Here is a 20,259-nt window from a genome sequence, read left to right on the forward strand (position 1 = left end):
AGGCCAGCCCCGGTTGGCTCTCAGCCAACCAATTTGAAATACATCATCTGTTACCAGGCAGATTCCAGCCCACCAGGTAGATGCCCCTCACCCAGGTACCAGTCGCATAGGCAGAGGGAGCAGGTTTTCCCCCTCCCTCAGGAATGCAGCCAGCTCAAGTTACCTAAAGAGACAGGGTAAGGGTGTGGTCTCCTCTGGTGAGCCCACCCTACTCAAATGGTCACAGCACAGAGATTTTATCACATTGTCACAGGACAGAGATTTTGGGGAGAAACCAAGCTGGCTTTCTGCCACACCCTCCGTCCCACCTGGCAGGTCTTCTGATTAAGAAGAGAGGAGGATACTTGATCGATAACGCTTGCCTATACAAGTGGCCTACATTACTGGTCCTTGGGGCTCTGCCTCCCCTTAAACCCCATCCTTACACCAACCAGCTCTTACTCCATTGCCAGGCTGCTGGCTATCAGGTGAAAACACGGTACCATCAGCCAGCCCCTCAATTGGCCGGACTTGATCCCAGTTAGTAGTCTCTAATTATGTTGGGGAGAGTCTCTCCCCTTCCTGTCCTGTCCATTGCTATGTCTGGCTGAACATCTGTGCCTGGACTCTGCACTGGGCATGCAGGTCATTTTTTACTCTAACACAGCTGGGAGGCATCAGGCCCATTCTCTGGCCCCTGTATCTAATTATAAGTTTTGCATCTTCTCAGCCTCAGTAGTTAGGGTTTCTACCCCTTAATTCACGGCCTATGGGGCTTTTATTAGTGCCCAGCAGGGCTAACCTAGCCATATTTTAATTCTATTTACACTTAACAACATTACAATTGATACAAAGCCCCAAACTTCCACTTTCCAGAACAGACTCACAATTAGAGCTTGCATTGTTTCCCTGGGTCAGGCAACATCCCTCTGGGTTCTGCATGGAGTGTCACCCCCTCCTCCTTAGCAGGAGTTCAGCTTCCTTGTGCTAGAGGCTCCTCTCAGCCTCTACTCTTGAGCAGGCTTTCTTCTTCTCACTTCACTCCTACCAGGATATCTCTAATGGGTTATGGAACAGAGAAAGATCCCACACAATTTACTGATTCGTTTGATGCGCCTGGCTGGGGGAGTATTTGGTCGATTGCACGATTTCACAATGATTGCACGCTTAATTCATACAATAGAATTTTATTTTAAAATTCCTTGCTACACATATAACACTGCTTAGGTTTAAGAAATTCTTCCCGAACAATGCTATAAGAATTAGTATTACAAAAACAACTACAATTACAAGTAAAGGTTATGTCTCATGGTATACTTACCATGAGAGGAGGTTGGATGAACATCTTGCTGGGGTTGTTTGACCTCAGTGTTATTTCCTGCCACAGTGGGGAGTTGGACTAGATGATCTACTCAGGTCCCTTCCGACCCTAGAAACTATGAAACTATGAATCGTAGAATTCCTAGAAACCAAATCCCCAGGTATAGTTTCATTCTTTAGTTATGGTTTTAGGGTTGGTCTCAGCAGTGATAGGAACAAGTCCCCTTCCTTCAGTCCCACTTGGGTGCTCCGCAGCTTCAGCGTGAGCAGGAGTTCTTGTTCATGGAGAGGGTGGTGCAGGTGATCAGTCTGATCTGGCCTACACTTGCGATTCTTCCTTCAGTGTTCTGCAAGTGAGATTACTTCCAAATTGGGACTGTAGGTTACAGTTTTTGTTGGGTGAGTTGCCGTCTTGGGCCTCTCCTACCCAAACCTGTCACTACTCCCAAATTTGGGCTCGTATCTTTTACCCACCAGAGTCCTTTCCTGGGTTGTCTTTGGGAAATTTTCCACACCACTGCTGTGACCTCTTGCCAACCCCTTTCCAAAAGCCCCTAGGTTTCGATCTCTCGGAATGTTTACCTAAGGGTCGCTTTTATATTAACTTTGTTAAAGGCTTCTAGAGATAATATTAAAAAACCAAGACATTCAGCAGGTTCGCTGCAATGCCTCTAAAGATAAAATTCAAAATCAAGACACTTACCACATAGGCAAAAACAAGCAATGACCCTAGATAAAAAGATGAACCTTGCCTTTTTTTCTAAACTGGCTAATGGGTATTTATTACAACCATTCAAACTATTACATTCAATATGACACAGGATAGGATTCACTTGGGCTCCATGCTCCTATCACTCTAGTCTTGGGTCTTTCTCCTTTCTTCTGCCAGTGCGGGGTGTGCTTTTGTGACGTCAGCCCCTGCATGTCTGCCTATTCGCCGCTGGCACAGACTGGTGAAATGGGGTGGATGTAGTGCCTGAGGCTCTCCAGTCCATGCCACTGCTGACCCTGCAGGTGAGTCCTGGAGCCTGGGAGGTTTACAGGCATTCCAACGCCATCTTGGGGGCCCAGTCGGGGTGCTTCTTGGGGTCTCACTACCCTGGGGCCACTTGCCCGGGTCTCCCTGCTACCACAGTCAGTAATAACTATTTTTCAGAGGCACTCTGAGGGCCAAATAGAAAGGCCTGGTGGGCCAGATTTGGCCCACCCCTGCACTACTGAGACCTCCGCCAATCCCTGATGATCCCAAACCACCAGAATAACTATAATGAAAACATAAGCCTGCTAGCTACAGCACAAACTAAATCTGTACCAGGACCAAGCATAAACACCAAATTACTGTCAGAGCAGCAAGGCTTCCCCTTACCCTGGGTTGCAGCTCCGTGTTAGCCATCGATATTGTGGTCTATTTTTTCTGGTTTCTCCCTTTAAAATACCAGGAGCAACTCAGTTTCCTCCATCAGTCAAGAGACAGACAGCCATCTTATTGTTTGGTCCATGGCATGAGCCTGGATTAATTTTGTGAAACTCATCAACTTGAAGCAATTTCCAGGGGCAAAAAAAAAATAAAAAAATTCAAATGTCTTGCTCTATGATTAGTTAGAAACCCAAGAGCTGAACCCCAACCCTACCTGCCCATCCTGTTCCTAGACACAGCTCCCCACCCATCTGCAGCCCCATTCTTTCCAGCTGGCTGAGTGCCCTGCCTGTGCAGGTCCCAGTTGGCCTCCTTGGAGACCCTGGGATTCCAGGGCAGTGACAGTGCAGGGCTGGGGCCTGGGGCACCGCTCTATTCCACTCCATGCATGCCTCTGCCCACAGAACCAGTGTTTGTTGCAGGGGCATGCAGGGATCAGCTCTGTCTTAGCCCCAGGCCAGCCCTGCACTGTCACAGACCTGCAATCCCATCCCGCTCCTGGACACCATTCCCTGATGCTGCTCACTGCCTGCCTGTGGTTCCATCCCAGCCAAGAATGGAGCAATGCTACTTTGGGAGTTTTCATGGGATGTTGAGGGGCAACACTGACCTGACATGGGTGGGGAGGGTGCTGTTTACTTGGCTTATAACAGGTCACCAAAACTCCCTAAGTGGTCCTCAACCCCAAATAATTGCCCACTCCTGTCCTACAGAGTCTCTGTGGTGCCTATAACCCAGAACAGAGCATCTTGGTGCATGCTTTTTTCTTCTTTTTTTTTCAAGAGCTCCAATATAACCAGCAGCTGTTCTATACCAAGGAGAAGGGGGTTCCTCCAAGCTGACAGTCTTTCACCAGACTTCCTCGGGACCTACAAGTTCATCATGGTAACCAGGATCATCACAGCCACTAAAGAAAAATGCCTATGTGCAGGGACTCCAACCTGAGCCACCACAACTGGAGGCTTCCTTTGTGTGAATGAGGCTGGTCCTAGCTGGCAATCTCTGGATCAGAGACCTCCTGGACTACAGCAGGAAAACTGGGTGGACCTCCTAATGCTTGGCTAACAGACAGGCTGTCCTGCCTTGGGTGTCTCAGCAGTGCTCCAAGGAGGCTGAAAATGGTTCCTTATTCCCAGATCTTTATCAACGCTAATCCTTACACAATTAAAGGTTCTTAGTAATGAATTACACATGCTAAAGATTTAGGATGTCACAAAAATGTATATTTACTAATAAAAATATAAAATAACTGCATGTATCATGTATATTGCCCTGAATAAAGAACTAAGACTATGCTGGGATTATGGGGTAAAATCTTTTTTGCGTCATCCCAAACCACAGGTCTCTACCACCAAAAGACTTTTTGAAGAATTCTGCATGACCTCTGAAAGCCTGCCTCCTTCCAGCCTTCAGAGCAGCAGCAGTGGGTTGGTGTAGATAGGCAATGCCTGACTTGACTCTGCTGCTCAGTCTTCATCTGCCAACCTGCCAACTGACAGCACCCCAGGCCTGTGTTCGATGTACAATGCCCCAAATAAGGGTAAAATCCCTTTCAGGTCACTCCAAAACACATGTCTATACCACTGGGAGACATTTCTGAATAAATCTGAGCAGGGAACTACCTGATTCAAAGCTCAGTTTCTGAGTGCCAGGCTGCCAGCTCACAGGCTCCCAAACCTGAATGAGGAGCTAGGTTTGGGCTAGGATTACAGGTGGAAATCCTTTTTGTGTCACCCCAAAGCATGTGTCTCTGGCATCAGAGGACTCTTCCCAGGGTTCTTTGGGGTTGTCCTCTGATGTCAGAGCTGCATGTAGTGCGGTGGCCTGAAAAGGATTTTCACCCATAATCCCAGCTCAAACACAGTTCTTTATTTAGTGCTATATACATAGCACACAGGCCTAGGGGGGTATCAGTGGGCAGCCTGACATGCATTTTTTTTTACTATTTAAAATATATTTTTATATATAGAGAGAGAGAGAGAGAGAGAGGGAGGGAGAGAGAGAATTATGCATATACATCCGCTATCATAAACTTTCCATCACACATCTTAAATTGCATTAAGAAACCCACATTCCCGTTACAATAAGTGCACCTTCTACCCTCCCCTAACCCAAACATGGTCACTTAGTCCAAGCCCCTGTCTTTGTCGCCGTCACTTCGGCTGCTGTCGATCGTGGTGGTGTCCTTCTCGCAGTTTCCAGGTCCAGTTGCGTTTCTGTCCTCTTTGTTCTATCCGTTGCTTTGGGCCAGACAGTGCCCTGCTCAATTTATTCAGAAATGTCTCCCAGAGGTGTAGAGTCTGTTTTGGAGTGACCCCAAAAGGATTTTGCCCTATAATCCCAACCTAATCTCAGGTCTGCGTTCAGGGCTATGTACTTGATGCACTCTTGTTATCTTATTAGTAAATATGTTTCATTTCTATGACATCCAAGGGGAACGAGGACTCGCTTCAGCCTCGTTCCCAGTGACCCCTGCGGGAGGGCGACCGCTACCTGCCGCTCCGGAGCTCCCCATCGGGCCCGCGCGCGGCGGCCCGTGCACCGCCCGGAAACACCCGCGAGCCTTGTGTTGGGCGGGGCGGGACCGGACGCAGGACCTGCCCCCGCGCTCCGGCTCTGCACCCGCGCGCGGGACTGTTGGGAAGGCGGGTCTCGGGGCCTGTATCGGCTGCGCCGTCCGCCCGCAGGGTTGCAAGATGGCGGTGGCGGGCCTGGCTCGGCTGGTCCTGGGCCCGGGAGCGGTTCGGGCTCGAGGGGCCGTGGCGGGGTCGCTGCCGCGCCGCGCCGGGCCAGGCCGAGCGCCGCGCCGGCTCTTCAGCAACCGCAACATCCTGGTGGAGCTGGAGGAGGGCGCGGGTGAGCGCTGCTCCTGGCGGGCGCGGGCCTCGCTCTTGGACGGTTATTTGCTAGAGCAGGCGCAGGCCCAACCCATGTGCCCAGGCCCTCTGCGCAGAGCTGCGGTTCTGAACCTTTTTTGTACCAGGACCCATTTGTAAATATCGATGGGCAGTCCCGACCCAGTGCCCGCAGGCCCCAGTGCCCCAGTCTGTGGGGCAGGGGGGGCCCAAGCTGCCTCTGGCAGGCTGGGACTCTGCCAGTGCTAGGGAAAAGCTGCAGTTTCCCACATTTTTCTCCTTTACAGGAGAATCCATTTTTAAAATTTGTTCTGACCCTTCCATATACTCTTGGGACCCACTTTTGGGTCATAACTGGTGGGTTAGCAAACACCGGCATAGAGTGCTGGGGGAAGCCCTGTGGCCCTGACTCCTGCTGGAGCTGCTGGGAGGGGAGAAATATGGAGTGGGTGCATTGCCACTGCTGGGAGCAGCAGAGCCTGCTGGCATGTGACGCTGTGCACGGTCTGAGGGTGCTTCATGGGCTCTGCGATGTTCTGTTCCAAAGCTGAGTTTGACCTGAGTGCCGAGGAGGAAAGTAGTGTCTGAGTTGTTGCTCCTTTAAAAGAAGGGAGGCTGGGCAGTGATAGGGCAGTGGCAGAGGCCTGGCCCCAGTGTAGGGGGAGCTGAGACTTCCAGGACAGAGTGTGCTAGTGCAGAGCAGCTGCAGACCCTGAGTGACTGGGGCTGATTGGTTTTAGGGGAGTGGGGAAGCCCTCAGTTGGCCTGGATCTCTAGGCAGAGTTTCCACATTGCAGTGATAGTTTTAGACACGCATAGTGCACAATAACTGGCTTGAATAGGGTTTGGGGAGGGAGCAGGTCAAGGACACAAGAGGACACAAGGACACAAGTAAGGAGGGGTGTTATGGATTGTTTCTGAGAGGCATAGGGGTTAGAAAGGAAAGGGTTGGCGTGGGACCCTTCCTGGGACCATGGGGATACAGGGGAACTTGGTGGCTGGTTGGAGGGAGAAGAGGCCAGGGCTCTTGAGAGCTCCCTTCCAGAATCTGGGCCAAGAAAGGTGTTTCCACTGAGGTGGTGTAGGAAAGAAGCCAGGGCTGTGTGTGCTTAATGGGAAGGTGGCACTAGTAACAGGACTCAAACAAGGGAGTGCTTTCTTCTCTGCACCAGCCCACTGGTTTCCCAAGAGGTTGGGAAGTAACTTTTGGATCTAAAGTGAAGGTGCCCCAAAACTGCCAAGTTCTTGGAAGAGAAGAGGAGGCAGGAGGGGGAAATGGCAGTGTTAAGTTGTTCACCCAGAGTGTGAGCCCAGACAAGGGGGAAGTCTCAGCTCTTGGGTGAGAAAGGCTGAACACTGCAGCCTTAACAGTTTTAAAGGTAGCAAAGTACAGCGATTTTAACACCAAGGAAGTGATGCAGTTGAGGTCAACCCCTTAACTTTAACTTGTCTCTCTCTTCTCCCTTCATGTATTCCTTGTGTTACAATCCTCAGATACATGATCACATGCTATTTCAGTCACAAAGTTTTTGCCTCATTCGGTTGGTAGGGCAGATAGTGCTCTGCCAACGAGCAACCATTCACTATCTCTTTCTATTCTTGCTTTCATGGCATGCCAAGGAGACTTTCTGTGGCTCTCATCTCTGCATATCCAGGCATCTTGCAGACCTTGATGGATTTGTCCTTGTGAAGACAAACCTCTAGTGAGGCTGGGAATTGTTATTCCTGTTCATGCAGAATAGTGTTGATGGGTGTGTCCACACCCCACACATGCACCCTTCCTAAGGTATCACCCACCTCAGGAGCAGGGCTTGCTTGACCCCCTCGTCAGAGTGCGGCCAGCTACAGCTGTCTGCTTGAGCATAACTGACATCATCTTCCTAAGCAACAAGTCACGGTTGGGTGCATTTTTACACTATGAGTTAGTTAGGCTTTGCCTACACAAGACAATTGTAGCAGTTATACAAGTAAATTATCCCCACGTGGGTGCTTTGATTCCAAAAAATTAAACTGAAAAATGCCCTGAGGAGCGAACAGTGGTTCTCAAAAAAATTAGATTCAAGGTAGCCCTCAGGAAATGCAAGCTATCAGATATCACTTATTTTTTGACTACAGAAAAGTAATAGAGCAATTCTTCTGTTGCAAAGAATTTAGGAAGTTTTTGACACTATGGATGTCTATTTCAGATCTCTGGGTTAATCTTGTGAATTGTTCAGGTGTTTGTATCCCTAGTAGCTAATTTGAAAAACGCCTGTCGTGAGCTGAATTGAGAGCATCCAAATGGCAATACCCAGTAAGATGCCATTGAGTGAGACTGGAGTGTGCTACTTAGTGGCCCTGCAGGTATCACTGAGGTTATTCCCGGTGGGTTCTAATTCCTCTTATGTTTACTGGGGTGCAGGAGTAGCTGTGATGAAGATGAAGAGTCTTCCGGTGAACAGCCTCTCCTTAGACTTCCTAACAGAGTTTTCAATAAGCCTAGAGAAACTGGAGAATGACCGAGGCTGCCGTGGAGTCATACTGACATCTGTACGTGTTATATTTCAGTAAAGATCCTTTCTGGGGCCACCTCAGCTAGCTAGTGGGAATGCAAAGTGCAGCTGTATGCAGGACCCAGCCTTGTTTCTTGCTCAGTTTAGTCCTTTTCCTTAGGGGTGGGTACACCGATAAGAGATTTTGGGGGCCAATACAGATAGCCAGTTTTTAAGGAGGCATATTGGCGGATTTCCAATACAGCTGTGTGCAGCTAGTAAATCTGTTGCAGTGGAAGGGGAGGGAGAAGGGAAGAGGCATGGGGGAGGGTGCAATGCCCCCGTGGTGAGGGAGGGGGGGGCTGGGGCAGGCACTGCCTAGCTGGGACAGGGCAGGGCACAGGATAGAGCCACGGCTTGTGGCGGGGTGGTGGTGCAACTTCTGCTGCTGTGTGCACTATGGGAGGGCATGAGGGGCAGGGCATGTTCCCCTGGATCTGTGTGGGGTGGGCTGGGGCCATGGGCTAGGCTGGTGGGGTGGGGGTGCTAGCCTGTGCTTCACACAGGGCAGGTGGCAGGAGCATTGGGAGGGGGTTATGGGGGAACTGTGGTGAAATATGGGGTGGCTGCAGTCTCCCCAAATAGCCCCTCTCCTAATGCCACTGCTACCAAGCGCAGTGTGGCCCAGCCCCCGGACTGGGAAGAGCCTGGCACAGCTACTGCCCCAACCATCCCAGGGTGCGTGCAGCACTGGGAGCTGCCCCCCTCCCTATTAATCTGCCCTCCCACACGCCTTCCCTCCCCCCCTCCCCCTTCCACCACAAGAGACTTACGAGCTGCACGCAGCTTTCCAAGCTGACGGGTTGTGCTTCTCGCTGCCTGCGTTCTGTGCTGCATCTGTGCGTACGCACGGGCATTTATCGGCGAAATTATTGGTCAATTCAGACCGATTTCCAATATAGTTAGTTTTCTTTATATCAGTGCTGGTCTGATATCTGACCAATGTATTGGTGCACCTGTACTTTTGGTGTTTAGCAACTGTTTCACACAATATAAGACGGTGATTATGAACTTGCAAGGCAGCCATGTTCTCAGCCACCTCTGTCAAAAAAGGGGAGTGATCTGATCACTGACTCACAGGCTGTTGAGAACAGCAGGAAATGGTGACAGCAGGCTGGTTTGGAAGGGAAATGTTTTCTGTGTTTTTAAAAATTATCTGGAATTTTTGATATCAAGGTAGGAATATACCCTAATGCTTTCTAAATTAAAATATAATTGCAAAGAAAGGGATTTCTCTCTTGCTAACACGTTTTTGGTAGCAGTTCTTAAAAGCAAGATTCCTTGAGCTGAAGAATGTTTGAGAAATCTGTAGAAAGGTTAGATATGTCTGCATGTTGTGTATGTGGTTGAAGATCAGATTAGGTTTTGTGCTCTAACCAAATGCAGAAGTTCTTGGGGAGAATTGGTGGTAGGTAGGATGCTAGACTGAAAATCCAGACACTTGGCTTTTGTTCCCAGCCCTACAAGCCCATTTGTAACATGACCTTGAACAAACAACAGTGTTCATGTAGGGGAAAGGTCACTTACATGATCTCTTTGGTATTTATCTAATAACTGTGAAAGATCCACACTCATGCAGTTTGGGTAGAATTTTAAATTGAAACAGTCTCTGTCCTAGAGGTGTTGGATTATGTGGCTCAGTACTGGAGCAGTTGCTGAATGTTAACTGTCTTTTGATTATTTCCATTTCCCGGCTATAGGCTGTCCCGAAAATCTTCTCAGCTGGCTTGGATATCAAGGAGATGTGCGGGAAGAGTGTAGAGCACTATGCCGAGTTCTGGAGAGCTGTGCAAGAAATGTGGCTCAAGCTATACAAATCCAACATGGTGACAATCGCCGCCATCAATGCAAGTCTTCTCTGTACCCTGACTTTGTAGAGAGTCCTACATAGTCAGTCATCCGCCAACTATGCTGGGCAGCCAGGAATAAACAAACTATAGAAAGAATGCAGGGTTGGGAGGTATGGGTAAAATGTTAAATGCACCTCAGCATGGAAATATGTAGAGATGCACAGAACACTGCAGACCCAGAACAACCAGAATTTTTTTACCAGTATAGTCATGACAGACAGACAGAAGCTCTGTAATGCTCAGCTTAGTTCTATGCTATATCCAAAGCCATGCACTAGCATTCAGACCCTGACCTGGGATGTGCTTAGCACCTAGCTTCCCTTGGATCTGTTGTATACTTTGTAAAAAGCCCAAGCTCCACAGTGACATGTTCAGCTACAAAATGCTGGTCAAGGACTTAATCAGCAGCTTCTTCATTTGACTCGTTGGGTTGTTTGGGAATCTCTTACTAATTGTCTTTGCTTGGACTGAATTGTCCATTTCACAGCACAGGAATATTTCACAGGCAGACAAAAGCTTTGTTCTCTGATAGCACTCCCCAGGCAGGGGTGTCTCATCTGGTCTGCACAGGAGTGAAGGCCAACAGGAGAGAACTCTATGGAGGAGCATAAACCTTCCTGATGAATTATCTCCACCATTCTGCATCCCTCCATGACCTAAAGTCTCAGGGTCAAGGATCCTGTTGATCTGGTCTGGGAGGCTGAAGAATCATTCTAGCCTACCTTGTTGCCCATATTAAGGTCTGCACTTCCAGGTGAAAACTTGTTTGGAAATGTATGCTGCTTGTGGGCAGTATGAGTTCCTGTGGAGACTCCATGGGGCAGTTGCTCCTTAGGGGATATGGTCCATGGGGGGCAACAGATCTGGAGAACCCTTTCTGCCAGAGTAAAGAAGAAACAGGTACACCAGTGCTGAGGGGCCAGCCTGCCAGGGAGACACTTCCTTGACACCTGGACTGACCCTGTGTTTAAAACCAAGACACTATGCACAGCCCACACATGCTTTACTCTGTAACGGGTTTGCTGGAAGGGCTGATTACATGGAGACTGCTAGTTTTAACTCAAGAGGAATTTCTTGGCCTGATGATCTCCTTTCCAGAGGCTTCTTTTCAGGAAAGGATAATTTAGCCCTCTGTTAGAAACTGTCCAGCAGGGCATAGTAGAACGGCCCAAGAGAAAGGCAAGGATTCAGGCATTTATGAGAGACTAACGAATTGCCTGTCAAGACTGAGGGGGGGAAGAGGGGGCTGGGGTGGAGTGCTGCCACCTAACGCCCCATGCTGCCGCTGTTCTGCCTCTTGCAGGGTGCTGGGTGGAAGAGCCGAGGCCAGCACTGCTGGCCTCTGCTCCCCCATCCTCTGTCCGGTCCTTGGCGTGGCTTTAAAATCATGGCGGCGCTCCCTTACACTTGGAGCACTCTGGCTATTTCCATTAGCCAATCAGAGTGCAAATAAAGTGTTATGGAAAGACAGACTTGGGCTTTTATAATAGAATGCTTGTGTGCTACACCGGGGTTCCTAGTTCTGTATGGATAAGTCTGGAAGAGGATTCTAGATAACTGCTCTATTAATTATGAGGGTAACAAATCAGGGAGAATGCAATCTGATCAGGTCAGAGGTGATTATTCTTAGCCATTGACCCCACAGGAAATAATGCTGAAAGGAAATCAGCACGTATTCATTGCAGGTATATCCTGCCTGACTAACCTTGTTTCTTTTTACGACCAGGTCACAAAATGCTTAGATGCCAGAGTCAAGGTAGATGTCATCTACCTAGACTTTAAGAAGGTCTTTGATACAGTATCTTATTCTGTTCTCATAAATAAACTGACAGGCTGTGATGTAGATGATTACATGGTCAAGTGGGTTGCAAATTGGCTTAGGGGTCGCACCCAGAGAGTGGTGGTGGACAGGTCGATCTTAGGACTGGAAAGCTTTGGGTGGTGATTCTATTCGGAGGAGATTCGGCCCAATTCAGGGACCGAATCTCTGAATCTGATTTGAATCAGAGGACCAGTTTAAAGGTCCAAATTGATTCAAAGCTCTCTGAATCTTCGAAAAAGTTTTGGAGAGCTTTGATGATTCGGGCAGTCCCTGGCGGCTGCAGCAGGGAGCTGCAGCTGACTCTGAGCTGGTAAGTACTATAGGCGGGGCGGGGGGGGGGAGGACCATGGGGGGACCCCTGCCAGCCCCCCGACACCCCTGCTCTCCCAGCCCCCCAATGGCTGCCCCGCCCAAGCTCCTGGTACTTTAAAGAAAAGCCCCAGTGCTCACCAGGTCCTGCTGGGTTGGGGGCGATCCCCACTGCCCCATGTTACATGGGGGACTGCCAGAAGCCCCTCCCCCAGATCCCCCCCATGGATGCCCCACCTGGGCCAGCTCTGGCTCTTTAAGGAAAATATAAACCAAAAAAAGCCCCAGGACTCACCGTTCCTGCAGTGCTTTCGGGGCCTCATGCAGAGCCCCCCACATGGTGCAGGGGGCAGCAGGGATCACCCTCTGCCAGCTGGAGTGGTGAGTCCAGGGGTTTTTTCAGGTTTTGTTTTCTTAAAAGACCAGAGCTGGCCCATGAAGGGCAACTGTAGGGGGACTGGGGGAATGAGGTGGGGGGTCAAGGGGCTTGTGGCAGGGTCTTCCATGCAGTGGGGGGCAGCGGGGATTGCCCCCTGCCCGGCAGCACCCAGTGAACCAGGGCTCTTTTTTTTTTTTAAGAACCAGGAGCTGGGTGGGTGGGGCACCCATTGCCAGCTGGGAAAGGGGTGGGGGATGGGCCTAGCCTGGCTGATTTGGAAATTTGGCTGAATCAAATTCGGACAGTGATTTGAATCACTGAATCAAATCATTGCCCCCCAAATCAGCTGAATCCAAAGCAAATACTAGCCGCTTCACACAGGCCTAGTTGATATCGACCTGGAAAGATGTGGGCAGGCTTGGTCCTGGGATTGGTGCTATTCAGTGTCTTCATCAGTGACGGATGAGGGCATGGAGAGCACCGTATCCGAGTTCACAGATGACACCAAATTATGGGGCAGAGTTAACATACCAGAGGGTAGGGAACAGATCTAGGTGGATCTAGACAGATTGGAAAAATGGGCAGAACGAAATAGGGTGCAGTTCAACAAAGATAAGTGCAAAGTGCTGCACCTAGGCAAAAAGAACCTCCAGCACATTTCCAGGCTGGGAAATGACCTTCTCAGCAGCACAGCATTGGAAAGGGATCTTGGAGTCATAGATGACTCTCAGTGTGGTGAAGTGATCAACAAGGCTAACTGCACTTTATCATGCATTACCAGATGCATGATGAACAGGTCCAACGAGGTGATGTTTCCCCTCTATGTGGCACTGGTCAGGCCGCAATTGGAGTACTATGTCCAGTTTTGGGCACTGAACTTCAAGAGGGATGTGAATTCAGAGGAGGGCCACTGGTATGGCCATAGGCCCTATGAGGAGAGACTGAAGGACCTAGATCTCTTCAGCTTTCACAAGAGAAGGCTGAAAGGTGATTTTGTGGCTGCCTATAAATTCATCAGGGGAGGGCAGCAGGGAATCGGAGATGCTCTATTTACTAGGGCACTCCCTGGAGTAACCAGGAACAATGGCCACAAATCGGCAGAGAGTATACTTAGGTTGGACATTAGAAAGAACTTCACAGTAAGAGTTGCCAGAATCTGGAATGAGCTTCCAAGGGATGTGGTGCTCTCCCCTACCTTGGGGGTCTTCAAAAGGAGACTAGACAAGCACCTAGGTGGGGTTGTCTGACCCCAGCACTCTTTCCTGCCCAGGGCAGGGGGTCAGACTGGGTGACCTACTGAGGTCCCTTCTGACCCTAACGTCTATGAATCTAAAGGCCTTTAAGTTTTGAGTCTGCCAAAGATAATCTGCAGTAATTCCTTGGTTGCCAGGGCTATGCTAGCTCATCCAGTAGCTCTTGGAAATTAGGGAAAATGTTTTCTGTACTCAGATGTATTTTAGATGCACAACTCCTATGCATTTGTCAACTGCCTCATTTTTAATGTGTTCAACAAAATAAGAGCTTCTACAGGTCGTATCTCAGTGCTTGCTAGTTAGGTGACCATGTGGCCATATTTGAGGAAAAAACGCAGCTGAGATTCTTTAAACAGAACACAATTGATTTAAGTCTGGTTTCATTGCCTTGTGAGAGCAAGATTTTCCAAACTCCAAGCCAATAGACATGCTCCCGTGGAGTTTTAAACTTGTACTAGGAATAGACTTTTCTTGTAGGGAATCCACTACAGAGTTTGCATCCCAAACGAGACAGTCTTTTGCTAGTGTCTGAGAACCTGACAGTAAAACTTAGGTAGGAACAAATTTAATTTGAATAGACTGTTTTCCAAGCTGGGAAAATACGAGAAGTGAATAGCACAGTGAATGATAAATAATATTTAAATAGGAAGCATTTTAAATCCCAGCCATCTGAGTAATATAGGTTAGGAATTTTTAAGTTGTGGGGTTGGGATTTTTTTCACTCTTTCAGTTAGTTTGGCAGGGACTTGCTCATCCTGTCTTTCCTCTATAGCTTTTTTGCCAGCTATATGTAGCACCTGATTATGACATGTTATGATGGTAACAGCCAGAGAATATTTTATAATTAGAAAAACCTTGGCAATTAACAATATTCTCCTTCCGGTGCTAGGGAAACTGTCCTGCAGGAGGTTGTTTGATGGCTGTGTCCTGTGACTACAGAATCATGGCCGAGAACCCCAAATACAGCATTGGACTCAACGAAACGCAACTGGGCATTGTTGCACCTTTCTGGTAAGGTCACGTTTAACCCACAACCAAATTTTTACTCGCCTCCATAGTAAGAGTTAATTTGTAAAAAGGAGTTCATGATACAAATCTGTCTGAACTCAGTTAGTTGAGTTTAATGATTGATTTACATTTTAAATCAACAAGACCTATTTATGCATTACTGATTCAAAAGGGCTGACAAAGCAGTTGCAGCTGTGGACTGGAGGCCAGCTCAACACAGTTTTAGAACTCTGTACTTTTTATCCTTACAGTGTTTACAACTTTTAAAACAAAATACTCTTGGACCTCAGACTTTACATGTTGCTTTATTGCACCCTGTCTGCATCTCAAACTACCATGCTACAAGAGCAGGCTCACAGCTTTCCCTCATTTCATTCTGCATATATAATTAACAAGGACCTACATTCTGCTTCTGATATATCCTGCAGTTAATGCAGTAATGACAATAGTTCAGCCACTAATATATTTTGGCATAGCTTAGATCTTACCATGTGTATGGTCTTCCTGGGATTTAACACAAGTTGTATAAAGGCCTTCTCTGTATATGATGTTAGGAACGGTACATAAATCTTGCATTGGCTTCTACAACATAGGCCACTGAAGACATCTGTGGGGAAGGTGGGGTGTCATTTAAAATGTGCAAGTAGTACAATTTACCAGATCCCATTAAAGTCAGTATTAAAGATGCAGTTGAAGGTAATTTAATTTTCCAACTAATATATGATGGAACAGTCTCTGATGCAGCAGTTTGCGCATCATTAAGGCTCACTGTCTCATACCTGGCCCCTGCACGGTGGAGCCTTTCAAGGCTGCTACAGAGGCAATTGATAGGAACTAGTCAGTTTCAAGCTCTGGCAGCAGTTAAGATAGACTGGGAGGATTGTCTACCCCATTATTGGACAAGCTTCAGATTACTAAACAAGCCTGCTGCACACTGCTTCAGCTGTAGTGTGTATGTGCTGAAGGGGTGTTGCTCTGATTTGTGCAGGTCAGAGTAGAGCGGCTTCCTGTTAAGGTACCAAGTGGCTCCAGGCCTGTTATGCTGGACAAATATGTATCAGGACACCCATGCCATAGAGAGCCAACAGTTGCAGTACAAGGAGACAATATGCAGATCCATGTAAGGGAGTAGTGTCCATAACAGTGATCCCTGATTAAGTTTTTTATAGACATTGCAGGAGAGAAGTCCTAAAAAGGATGTGGTGGTTAATACTGGTTTTCCTTTTAAAACCTAAATGCTTCTCTTCAATCTTTGGTTGGCCCGTGGCTTCTTCCCTGTCTTAGAACTTCTTTTCTCCTAGGTTCAAGGATACAATGGTGAACACAATTGGACACAGAGCTACTGAGCGTTCCCTTCAGCTGGGACTCTTGTACTCTACATCTGATGCCCTTAAGATAGGCATAGTAGATGAATTGGTACCAGAGGAGAAGGTTCTGAATGCAGCTGCTGCTACCATGTCACAGTGGCTGGCTATTCCTGGTAAGAAACTGCTCTCCTTGCATTACAGGTGTTGCTCTTATTCCTCTTGGAATGCCTAGAGCTCCCTGAGCAGAGGATGCTGAACTGATGGAGCACAGTGAGAGACTGTGTTACAAGGTGAAATTGAAAAGTAATACTTATGGGGCTCCATTTAATCTGAATGTCTTACTGTCAGTAGGACCAGGTGGAATACATCTTACGGTATTTAAAAATAGGCAGACCAGTATTGGAAGCGAACTACTAGCAAACAGAACTTGCAGGCAAGCAAGGTCTTGGAAGGAGGACTCTTAAAATACACAGGGAGTTGGACTAGCCCACTGAACTGCAGTGCCTTTTAGCTACAGTTGACAAACTTATAAAGCCCCTGTGCTTCCCCTTGGAGAAGTTACCAAGGTAGTGGTCCAGGCCTCCCTATGTTAAAATTAATGAGAAGGCTGCCACTGGTCTCTGTAAGAACAGGTTTGTACGCTTTATGAATATTGACAGTGTGAAGAATGTATTGGGTGTATAAGCCAGGGCTGATAGATTACTGGCATGATGTATGGCATAGCTGAAACTGTTGAGTAACTGGGACAGGACATGGCATGTGAGGACCAGGGAGGACGTTTTAACTTGCATTCTGAAGCACAGCCCCTGTGACTAGCTTTGAGGGCAGTATCTGTGCTGGACTTAATAATGTTCTTAGCTTTTGGAATGGAAGGCACATGGCTTGAGGGAACTGCACTCTATGTTTGTGTAGCTGAGGGGATGGGCTAGGACATACAAGTTGAACGTGGGCCTTGTCAGCTCCTCTCCCTTTTGGCTTTGCCTTAGAACCTTTGAAACCTGGAAATAAAAGGCTGGGGCAGCACCGGGCTCTTCCTGGCAGGGGTTTGAGCCAGGGCTGTGCTTGGGGTGGGTGACAGTGATGGCACTGGGAGGCCGGGGTGCTTCAGGGGACTACAGCAAATTTTGGGGTGGCTGTAGCCTCCCCCCCACTTCCAGTGCAACTGTTGCCACCTGCCCTGAGCACAGCCGCAGCCCAGTCCCCCCTCCCTCTCTCCAGGAAGAGCCTGACACCACTCCTGACCCCACCCTGCAGCAGCAGTCTACCCTCATTCTGCATACAGATCTGGGGGGCACCCCCCCAGTGAGCTGCATGTGGCTCTGTCCTGTGCCCTGCCCTGGTTGGGCAGTGCCAGCCCCACTTCCTCATCTGTGGGGGCCTGGTTCTGCACCCCTCCCCCTCACTTGTTCCCCCCAACAGACTTACCAGCTGGACGCTGCTCTCCAAGCTGGTGAGCTGGCTGCATGCATGCTGCAGCTATGCTCATGCATGTGTCATTTATTGGTGAGATTATTGGCCACATAGCCAAAAAAAACCCTGATTGCTGATAATGTCAATTTTCCTTTTTATCGGTACTGATATGATATGGACCAATGTATCAGTGCACCTCTACAATTAGGGACTTGTGAGAAGTTCTGTGGGAGGTGCTATGAGGACAGTGGAGGGGCCCAAAGTGAAACGGGAAAGCGGTAGGGTAAGTTGCAAGGTGCCCTGGTTAATAGGTGAGCAATGGGCAAATACCTTGTTTTTACTTAATGAAGTAATCTGTGTTTGAAGTTAATGGCTGGATTCTCATTTGGCTTCTGTAACTTGGTGCTGCTTCACTGAAGTCCATGTAGCTGTGCTGAGTGATACCAGCTGAGAACCTGGCTTGGCAGTGCTCTTCTGGGTCCAGTATTGAGGCAAGCCTTTGGGCAATAGTTTGTAAATTGGGGGTCATAATGCCACTTGGGGTCGCAGCCTCCACAGAAATCTGTTTACCACAGGGGAGTCTCAAGCTGCTATGGGCTAACTGGAAACTAGGTTATAAGGCCAGAAATGGGCTGTGTTCCCCCCCGCCCCCCCCCAAAAAAAAAAATAGGGAGCATTTGTGCTGGGAAAAGAATGAGTCAATATTTTTATGCAATTACATAATGCTGTTTCCAGAGGTTGTGGTTTATTAGGGACAGAATGGCCTCACTAGATCATCCAGCCTGACTTATGTATTGCAAACCAGAGAGCTTTGCCCAGTTGCCCCAGATTTTGCTGAGTAAATTGTCTGGATAAAGTATCTGGTCCAGAGAAACATTCAGTCTGGAAGTAAATACATTAAGAAATGTAGAATCCATTATTTCTCTTGGTAGTTTTTCAATGGCTAAACACTTGCACTGTCCAAAATAAGGCACAGGTTTTTTTAATATGAATACATTTGGCTCCACCTTGCAGCAGTTCGTGGTTCTTATGTCTTCTGTGGGGCCATGGTCCCATGCATGTTGCATGTTAACAGGGACACTTCTCCTGATCTCAGTGCTCCAGGTTTGCTAGTGAGTAAAAGAAACTGAATAGACCAAATAGCCTTTATTCATTGTAAAGGGCTGGTCAGCCCAACTGATAGGAGATAAGTGTCAGGGTGCGCAAATACAGAGATCTCCTGAGAGCATACATGTTTCTACATACATTATTGTTTGAGCCATCTAATCACAGGCTCATCATAATTGGCAATCCAGTAGTACATTCCTGTCTCTTGCATATCAGTGCATTACCATTTCAACCCACTTTTCATATTCCTTGACTATCAAGTTCCAGGTCACTCAGGAAGTTGCACCTTGATGGAACGAGCCCACTTAACATATTAATACCTCTCAGTCCCCCCAGAATATTCACCACATTCTTGTTACACTCTCAGTGTGGGTTTGGCAAACAAGCAATCTGTAAGGGGCTCTCACCCTGACAGCCAATGCTGCATTGGGCTGTGCAAAGCTTTGGTCCCTGGTTCGATTCAGCGGAGATTCGGCCCAATTCAGTGGCCAAATCTCTGGATCAAAATAGAGTGTCCTTCTGGCTCGGTGACTGGTGCCTCCTGGGTCTGGGAGGGCACCCGGGGTCCCCCTGCAGCCGATTTCCGAGTCGGAGGGGGGTGGGGGAGGGGGGCAGCGCGCTCCCCAGCGGACCCAGAAGTGAATTGGAAGTACTTTCAGTCCACTTCCAGGTTTGCCACTGAATACGTGGAGGGCCATTTAAAGCTGTGTCTTTTAAAGCCATTTAAACATTTAAAGCTGTCTCTATGTCCGAATCACTGATTTGCCGAATCAGCATCAAGTCTTCAGTTTCAGATTCGGCTGAATCGAATCAGGGACAGTGATCCGAATCAATGAATCAAATCACTGTCCCTGATTCAGGCCGAATGCGAATCCAAATCGAATAGGGCCCACTTTGCACACCCCTACTGCATACTATACTCGTTGCTCATTCTGTTTCCAGAAGCTAGATCTCTAATGTCTATGGCCATGAAGGGTAAGTGCCAATGTGCCAGCTCTCTCTCTTCCACAGACTATGCCCGTCAGATCAGCAAGTCCATGATGAGAAAGCCAACTGTGGATCGCCTGCTTACCCACCGTGAATCTGACATTCAGAACTTTGTCAGTTTTGTCACAAGGGACTCCATTCAGAAGTCACTTCAGACATACATGGAAAGGCTAAAACAGAGGAAAGGCTGAGGATCCAGCCTGCTGACCTGAGAGAGAGGAGACCTCTTCACAAATCTCTCAAAAATGCTGCAGTAGCTGAAGATTTTAAGTGAAATATTTTTTTTTCCCATGTAAGCCATCAGATTTATACAGTCTGTCCCTTTTAGCATTCTGTTTCTAAATCAGTCTGATGCCAATGATGCCTTTTTTTCTCCCAACTTTCTGAAGAAAACATTAGTTGTTCTGGAGATCTGAGTAATAAATGACGTGCAAGCAAAAGCAGCTGGGGAGTTGGAGGTGGAGGTTGGATGTCTGAGGCCACCTGGTACTTGGATATATGCCTTCTTAAAAAGGGGTGGTTTCTTTTATCTTTTTCTTCATCTTCATTATTACTTTTTATGTGAAGAGTCAATAAAAGGTTTTGTGAGGATGGAGAGAAGGAGGAAGCAGCTTTGTTTTATCTGGGGTTTGTGGGTCCATCTGTACTTCATAGCAGTGAGTTACTGAATAACTGGAGCAGGTTTGTATGTAGCAGTTGCAGAGCCTGCAGCTGAAATCCTAAAG

The 20,259-nt window shown here is 48.1% G+C and overlaps 1 protein-coding gene across 1 annotated transcript; it reads left to right on the plus strand.

The window, feature by feature from the left end:
• Positions 1–4,717: 4,717 nt before the first annotated feature.
• Positions 4,718–20,134, plus strand: ECI1 (enoyl-CoA delta isomerase 1). Its single transcript, XM_090023143.1, has 6 exons — positions 4,718–5,572; positions 7,973–8,100; positions 9,803–9,949; positions 14,605–14,726; positions 16,025–16,203; positions 19,559–20,134. The coding sequence occupies exons 1-6, from the start codon at positions 5,125–5,127 to the stop codon at positions 19,723–19,725; spliced, it is 1,191 nt and encodes a 396-aa protein (XP_089879269.1). The 5' UTR covers positions 4,718–5,124; the 3' UTR covers positions 19,726–20,134.
• Positions 20,135–20,259: the final 125 nt, after the last annotated feature.

This window comes from Crocodylus siamensis, chromosome 12, assembly GCF_052110815.1.
Source record: "Crocodylus siamensis isolate JL-2025a chromosome 12, ASM5211081v1, whole genome shotgun sequence".
NCBI classification, from domain to species: domain Eukaryota; kingdom Metazoa; phylum Chordata; order Crocodylia; family Crocodylidae; genus Crocodylus; species Crocodylus siamensis.